Below are 8,633 nucleotides of genomic sequence, written 5' to 3'. Positions count from 1 at the left end.
CTCTCTCTCTCTCTCTCTCTCTCTCTCTCTCTCTCTCTCTCTCTCTCAAGGTTAACCCCCAGGTGCTGTTGGTGTCTGCTTTCAGAGCAGTGTAAAAACCCAGCAGAGCGGGCTTAGAATGGATGGGCCATGTGTTCACTTGATTGAAATTCATCCTGTGAGGTTGGTAGATGAAGCAGAATAGAGGCGGGAAAATCAATCATTGTGAAAGGTTAATAGTGGATGATTCTCCTAAATGCTATTTTTTCATATGTGTTCGTTTATGAGAAACGTAAGTCGATGGACTGGATTTCCAGCCTGTTGAGTGATAGGCCTTCAAAGCGTTCCTATAAATTATAAGCTCATGAATGATCACTTCAGTGTTTCCGTCCTTGTAGATACAACCTGCCGTCTTAATTGAATAGTCGGTGATGGTGGGTGGTTGTTTTAAAAGGGAGATTGCGTCACTCAAGGTAGGGCTTATGCAGTTGCATTAAAGGGAAATGCACGGGGTGTTCATTTAGAGGGTTCCCGTATGCACAGCATGCTCAGGGATCGTCTGTCTGCAGTGCACACATGCAGTTTCCTGCTGATTTGCACTGTCTTGTCCTACAGAGTCTCTCTCCCCTCCTGCACTGCCAGGCAGTCTGTTTTTTTTTTCTGGGACATCTTTTGGTGTCTGTTGACCTGTTACTCCAAAACACAACCCATGTCACAAAAGTGCAAATGAGAAGCGAGTTCCCAGAAGGCAACAGGATGTCCACATCTGACCTTCCCAGAAGACACTATAGCTGCATAGAAAATGACCAGTTGGCTCTTCACAGGGTTGGAGATGAGAAGCTCATGAGCTAGTCAGGGAGCAAGGGAGGACTGCATACACACTCCTCATGACTTAGCTCGCCCCTGCTCTGCTTTGGCCTCAAGCTGCAGTGATCTCTGAGGTGGAAGCCTATAGTCTTGTCAGCCTAAGGATGGAACTCCAGGACCTGCCCCAGTAACACCAGACATTCAGACTGTTTCTGCAGGTGGGGCTGTCAGTTCTCAGTCATATCTCAGCACAGTTTTCTCTCTACTGTTGAAACTCTATCCCGTGTCGAGTGGATTCTCCGGACTTGCATAGCTTGACTTTCTAGGGGAGCGACTTGCCAAGTGTGTCCATATTTCCTTACGATTCTCAACAAGACTTCTTAAAACCTGAAACTCTATTTGCAGGTTCAGTCTCTGAGCAGAAGATATTTCTTGTCAAAGATGCTAACGGTTAATATAATTAGGTCTTCAGGAAGGACTGTGATCTCTTGTGTAACAGCTGCTTTCCAGAGTGCCAAGAGACAAAATCCTACAAGAGTAAGGAAACGCTGAACCGGGAATCATGGAAGCCAAACCCAAGCTCTACTACTTTCAAGGCAGGGGAAGGATGGAGTCGATCTGCTGGCTGCTGGCTGCGGCTGGAGTGGAGTTTGAAGAAGAATTTCTTGAGACAAGAGAACAATATGAGAAGTTGAAAAAGGATGGACGCCTGCTTTTTGGCCAAGTATCTTTGGTTGAAATGGATGGGATGCTGCTGACACAGACCAGAGCCATCCTCAGCTACCTCGCTGCCAAGCACAACTTGTATGGGAAGGACCTGAAGGAGAGAGTCAGGATTGACATGTATGCTGACGGCATCCAGGACCTAATGATGATTATTGGGGCTCCATTTAAAGCCCCTCAGGAAAAAGAGGAAACCTATGCTTTGATAGTGACAAAAGCTAAAACCCGTTACTTCCCAGTGTTTGAAAAGATTTTAAAAGACCATGGAGAGGCTTTTCTTATTGGCAGCCAACTCAGTTGGGCAGACATACAGCTGCTAGAAGTCATTTTGATGACTGAAGAAGTCTGCGCTCCTGTGCTGTCCGACTTCCCTCTGCTGCAGGCATTTAAGACAAGAATCAGCAACATTCCTACAATTAAGAAGTTCCTACAACCCGGAAGTCAGAGGAAGCCACCTCCAGATAGCCACTATGTTGAAGTGGTCATGACCGTCCTGAGGTCCTAGTGGCAGCGTGCTTTAAGGTGGCTACTGCAAGGATTCAATCACAGCATCGCTATAGGCCAGCTGCAGAACATTCCAGAAGCAAGGTGTAGATCCCAGAAGTAAAGGTCTTCGAACAACAAAATCCACAATGACCCACAATGACAAATGCCAATTAAATACAGTGAAAAACTGTTAAAAAAAATAATTAGGTCTTCAAATTTTCCACAGTTGTTTTTGGCTTCCAATGGTGGTAGTGGTTGGTTGGTTGGTTAGTTGGTTGGTTGGTATTTTATACTTGCTTTCTATTTGTATATGCTTCTGTTGATTGATTTGTTAGTTGGTTTTGGATTTTGGGTTGTTTTGGTTTTGGTGATGATGGTAGGTTTTGGTTAGTTGGTTATCATTTGGTTTTGGTGGTGTTTTAACTCAATCTTATTTTGTAGCCCAGGCTAGCTTTGAATTGACTTTGTTATCTCAGCTAGCCCCAATCCTCTTGCCCCAGCCCATTAATAGCTGGGATGCAGGTGTGCCCTACCAAATTCAGCCCCACAGTTGTTTTTATTAAATACTGATTATAGAATTATTGCTGAAGAATATGGGTTTTTAAGTTTGTATTTATTATCTTAAGACATTCCAAAGGGCTAAGTTACTTAAAATAGATCCAAACCATAAAACTTATATTTTGACAGGAGGAGTCCAGGGACTGTAGAGCATGCCACGTTAGCTATAGCCAAGACGAGTCTGGTAAATTAAAGCTTAACGTACTTCTCATGTTTGGCCACCAGGAGATGAAATCCTAGATGTGAATGGAATACCAATAAAGGGCTTGACATTTCAAGAGGCTATTCATACCTTCAAGGTAATGGTGTTCCCATGGGTCTCGTTTGTTTCCTCCTGGGTTCTGCCTCCTTGATGTAAGAGCAATCTGACCGTCTCCTCCTACCCACCTACTTGTTTTGTAGCAAATCCGAAGTGGCCTGTTTGTCCTCACGGTGCGCACTAAGCTACTGAGCCCCAGCCTCACACCCTGCTCCACCCCCACGCACATGAGCAGATCTAGCTCCCCAAGCTTCAACACCAGTGGGGGAACCCCAGCAGGAGGAGGCCAAGATGAAGTTGGTTCTTCCTCCCTGGGTCGGAAGGCTCCTGGGCCCAAAGACAGGATTGTCATGGAAGTCACACTCAACAAAGGTAATGCTAACTCTTCCTTACTCTCCTGCCTTTCTCCTGAATAACAAGCTGGGTGGTGTTTTGTTTGTTTTGTTTTGTTTTGTTTTGATGTTTTTTAATCAGTCCTTTGGAACCACCTGCTGTCATCGACAGATGCTGTTCACTAAGTGGCTGAGGTAGTCAAAAAGAGAGAGATGTTTAATCATTTTTTACAAAGTGAGGGGAAGTTGCCAGTAAACACAGTCTTTAAAGCTCTCTCAGAATGAATCACTGTGCACCAGAGACTCGTATTAAGACGAGTAGCTCGAGTCTAGCATTCTTTTTTTTTTTTCCTTTTAAGATTTATTTATTTTATTTATATGAGTACACTGTAGCTTTTTTCAGACACACCGGAAGAGGGCATCAGATCCATTATGGATGGTTGTGAGCCACCATGTGGTTGCTGGGAATTGAACTCAGGACCTTTGGAAGAGCAGTCGGTGCTCTTAACCACTGAGCCATCTCTCCAGCCCGAGTCTAGCATTCTTAAAATTGCAAAGAATTAAAGAAGACAGTCAAGAACAAGTTAACACCAGTGACTTCAAATCGGGCGTTCTCAGCAAATCCTGCTGCTTTTTTCACATCTTCCCCCCCCCACACACACACACACAGGACTTACTGTAGAAAGATGATCAACCATTATAAATAACAAAGAAATTAGTTGAAGGCCAAAAAAAAAAAGTCTAAAAGGCTTTATATTCAAGAAAAAAAAAATATATTAGTCATTCTCCAGCTATTTCCAGAGACAAATTTGAAAGAGCTCTTTAGAATAAGCAGCGGGTAGAACATTGGATAACACAAAAAGTGGGCTTTACATTCTGCATCTGGACAAAACTGAAAGCTTATTGGTCCAAATAACTATTAGCACTGTTTAAATTGCTTGCATATTTTCTGGTTACTGTGTGATGGTTGCTCTTGTTGTCTTTGTGCCATGCTTCTCACAGAGCCAAGAGTTGGGTTGGGCATTGGTGCCTGCTGCTTGGCCTTGGAAAACAGCCCTCCAGGTATATACATTCACAGCCTTGCCCCTGGATCCGTGGCCAAGATGGAGAGCAACCTGAGGTTAGTTACATCCCTGGCATTAGAGAGTCCTGGTGTGGTCTTGAGTTGTGAAGACACACATTAGTATCTGCTTAGACACAGACAGAGAGACTGAGAAAGACATATAGCCTAGGCTATATACCCAAGGATGACCTTAAACATCTGGTCCCCCTCCCTCTACTTCTCTAATGCTTGGACTGTAGGTATTCGGTAGATTTCTACATCTTTGACGTTTTCTCTAATAACAGAGTCAAGCCTGACCTTAATAGCATCTCTGATTCTTATGAACCAAGTTTGGTTGAATCACAGGACTTTAAATCTTGTTTTCTGTGATGATTCTAATTTTTAACTTGGCACAATCTAGAATCACCTGAAAGTCTCAGTGGGGGACTGTCTAGATCAGATTGGCCTGTGGCCATGTCTTTGGAGGATTATTTTATCTTACTTTAATTGTGGTGGGACGTTTGTCCAGTATGGGTGCCACCATTCCCTAGGAAAGGAATTCTTCTCCGGAATTGGAAAAGAATGGAGAAAGCAAATTAAATGCATGCTCTCAACTATAAATATGACCAGAGCCTTCAAGTTCCTGTTGCCTTGACTTCCCCAGAGTGACAGAATACAACCTGGGATTGTGAGCTATATACATCCTTTGTCATGCCTTGTTTATATCATGGTATTTTATCACAGCAACAGAAACCAAAATCAAAACAGCTTTCCTACCTGCTTTGTTGTGTTTGGACTGAGAAGTTCAGGGTCAGAATTTTGACAACATAGAACTCTATGCAGATTATCTGTGGTTATTTCAATATACTCTTTCACTTTTTATTCATCTATGTAACCGTCGTCCTATAAGCTGGAACTGCTTATATGGGTCCAGTGACTAGATGCAAAAGAGCCCCGAAGCCATTCGTGTGGGGGAGGTCTTCTTAGTCAATTGTTTTCACTGCCATTTGAGTGATTGTGACTGAAGTCACTGTCTGTTGTCTAAGGTCTCGGACCATCAGATTTCTTGATGCAGACAGTTGAGTTGTATCCTTAGCATTCCGAGTACACGAGAAATCTTAATATTCTCTGCTACAGTAATTGCAGTGGTCCATGCCCCCCTAAACCTCACAAAAATGTGCACATGTTACACAAAGCACTCTGTACAAACAGTATCACCTTTCTTGCCATAAGCGTCTGAGTCCTTTGGCAGTTGAAGAATTGTCAAAACAGCATTAGTTGAGGTTGCCATCTTGGAGGCTATGTTATTAGATTATATTACAGTTTTCGTTAATCATCAGAGTCAATTTCCATATGAAAAAAAAAACTTAACAAATCATCCAAAGTACATTAAAGAAAATATACTTTTAGAACCCAAGGAAAAAAAATCCTTTAATGACATCCCAAGTTGATGTTTCTTTCTTGAATGGTTCCATATGCCTGGGGCCGGCCAAATGAACATTCCTCAAAACCCATGTAAAGGGTCTTTGTTCTTTCCTGCCGGGCACTCTCCCGATAATTTCAAGTCAAAAGAGGCAAGTTGTCCTAAGTTTCTCATTCGTTCAAATTTGAAATATTTGTACAAATTCTTAGGTAACCTTGGAGCGCCACATATTTCCTCCTTTGACTCTATTACAATAATCATTTCAAGATGGTAGAAAGAAAGAAGAAACTGGTGCTGGTCAAGAGGCTAGAATGTGATAATTAAATCACACGGTCCTTAGATAACTCAGGTGTGCTGGATTAAAGTGCCCTCTGTAGGCCTCCTATTTGAAAGGAATACTTAAACGTATCTGAAGTGTTATTCTGCAACCTCCTTTGTATAGGACTTCACATACAGTAGGTATTCAATAAGTGCTACCTTTCCTTGTTATCTTTTTATCAGTTTTATTTACATTTACTATTTATTTTTTGTTGTTGTTGTTCCCCCACCCTCCCACCCTCTCCTGCCTCCCCACCCTGGCATTCCCCTACACTGGGGCATTGTGCCTTCACAGGACCAAGGGCCTCTCCACCCACTGATGCCTGACAAGGCCATTCTCTGCTACATATGTGGCTGGAGCCATGGATCCCTCCATGTGTACTCTTTGGTTGGTGGTAGTTTAGTCCCTGGGAGCTCTGGGGCGGGAGGGTGTCTAGTTGGTTGATATTGTTCTTCCTATGGGATTGCAAACCCCTTCAGCTCCTTCAATCCTTTTTCTAATTCCTCCATTGGGGACCCCGTGACATTTACTATTTCTGATAATGGTCTCGGCCAACTTAAAATGTGACGTTTATATGAATGAGTTGCCTTTTTTTTTATAGGTGTTATAAAGATGAAAGAATGTCATTTGCTTCTTTGGAGTACTCAGAAAAAATTTCATATTCTAAACCCTTTCCTGAAAGAAAGCTGTCTTAGCTTTAAAAAATCTGACTTTTGCCACAATATGTTATTATGTCACTCTCTAGCCGGGGAGACCAAATCCTGGAAGTGAATTCTGTGAACGTGCGTCATGCAGCTTTAAGCAAAGTGCATGCCATCTTAAGTAAATGCCCCCCGGGACCTGTTCGCCTGGTCATCGGCCGACACCCTAATCCAAAGGTAAGATATTTTACCCTGCTTTGACTATGGGACAGTGGTTTGGCTGCTTGTTCGGCCAATGACAGCATCTGTACGTGAGCCTGTCCACTTCAGTGAGAGAGTTCACTTGGCCAGGCCTGGGTATCAGCCGGTGACTGAAGTACATGGGAAATGAATCTTGGATCTGGACTTCTTCATCTTCACGGTCTAAAAAATGTTATTGGAGAGTGTTGCCAAGGTGGTGAATTTAAATCTGATCTCGTGGAAAGTAGGACTCCATGTAGCCACCATGGCTGGCTGGCTGCTAGTGAGATACTTAATACCTACATCAAGAAAACCTGGCCATGCTCGACTGGCTAATCTCTGCAGCCTGTTGCACTTTGAGATAAGAAATCTTGGGGGTGTTGCACCTGGGAGAGGGTTCCGTGAATAAAATGGCTGTCATGGGAAGCATAAGAATCAGAGTTCGGATCTCTAGAGCCCACATACAGCTTGATGTGGTAGTTCACATCTGTAATCTCAAAAAGCCTATGGGAAGACAGGAGGCAGAGACATGAGAATCTCTGGAAACTTGTGGACCAGCTAACTGTGTATGCAACAGGGAACAAGTAGCCCTGCCTCGAGGTAGAAGGTGAGAAGAGACACCCCAAGTTGTCCTCTGGTTTCCACACATGGATCCACACTTACACGCTTGCACACATACACAGTACACACATATACGCGCTAAAAAGAAAAAAAAATCTCCTTTGAGCCAGTCTTTTGTTTTGCCCATATGATGGAAATTCTATCCTTTTTAAATTCAATGATGCTTAATTCTTAAAGCGAATGGAGAGAATTTTAAACTTTATTCAGGTAAGAAATAAAAAGGTGTGTTGGGAGAGGTGGCATAGGGCCAGAGTTCAGTTCCCAGCACTCACATGGTGGCTTAGAACTACTGGCCAAATACCAAATACCAGGGGATCTAATCCACTGTTCTGGCCTCTGAGGGCATGAAACATATAAATGGTGCACATGCATACAGGTAGGCAGACAATCACACATATAAAATAAAAATAAATAAATAAATCTTAAAAAATAAGAAGATAAAATATGTAATTTATTAATAGAGTCATTGCTCAAGGCCCTGGGTTTAATCTCTAATGCCACAACAGTAAAACAATTAACTAATTAAAATAAACTTGGCTGATATATTTAATTCACTTCCCACTGAGTGTTGATGCATTCCTATCAAAGATCTAGAGTGTAGAATTTTGGGGGACAGTTCTCTGTCCCCCCAAGGAACAAATGTGTCCAGCTCTAAGAAGGAAGGATTTCTTTGTGTTTCATTGTGAAAGTTAAACAAAACAAAGCAAAACAAAACTCCTTGTCTTATTGGAGGGCTCTCAGCTCACACAATGTAAACGAATAAAAATAAGTTGAAATCTGGGTGTGTAAACCCACTTCCTCACTTGCACATGGTGCTCTGTGGATTTTGCTTTCATCAAAGTTGAGGAAAATATAGGCCAGCATTTCAAAGAAAGTATAACAGACAAATTGTTAATTTTATTAGATATCATGAAGGATCCTATTTTTCCGTCTCATGGGCCAAGTCCTCAAGACTGACTTGCTTAACCCATACCCTAGGGCCCTAGTATGTATCTTTTCCTAGTTAAGTATCTTTTCCTCCTGCTACTTTCATAACTGTCCTCCAGACTCCCCAACCCACCCCTCCCACCGCCCCCTCCCCACCTCCACCCCTCCTACTGACCCACCTCCCCACCCCCACCCCTCCTACCACCCCACCTCCCCACTCCCACCGCCCCACCTCCCCACCCTCGCCCCTCCCACCGCCCAACCTTTGAATCCCCC

At 43.1% G+C, this 8,633-nt stretch overlaps 1 protein-coding gene and 1 pseudogene across 1 annotated transcript in view; both read left to right on the top strand.

Moving 5' to 3' along the window:
* The window catches only part of Pdzd2 (PDZ domain containing 2), a 139,186-nt gene that overhangs the window by 92,680 nt on the left and 37,873 nt on the right, over nt 1–8,633 (top strand). The window contains exons 10-13 of the mRNA XM_028767529.1: nt 2,779–2,852; nt 2,956–3,184; nt 4,147–4,264; nt 6,674–6,806. Coding sequence (XP_028623362.1) covers nt 2,779–2,852; nt 2,956–3,184; nt 4,147–4,264; nt 6,674–6,806 — 554 coding nt within the window. The remainder of the gene's footprint in view (nt 1–2,778; nt 2,853–2,955; nt 3,185–4,146; nt 4,265–6,673; nt 6,807–8,633) is intronic.
* LOC114621325 lies at nt 1,325–2,091 on the top strand (annotated as a pseudogene).

This window comes from Grammomys surdaster, unplaced genomic scaffold (genome assembly GCF_004785775.1).
Source record: "Grammomys surdaster isolate TR1022 unplaced genomic scaffold, NIH_TR_1.0 174, whole genome shotgun sequence".
Lineage (NCBI taxonomy): Eukaryota > Metazoa > Chordata > Mammalia > Rodentia > Muridae > Grammomys > Grammomys surdaster.
Note: the sequence above shows the minus strand (reverse complement) of the source record. Positions and strands in the feature narration are given on the sequence as shown.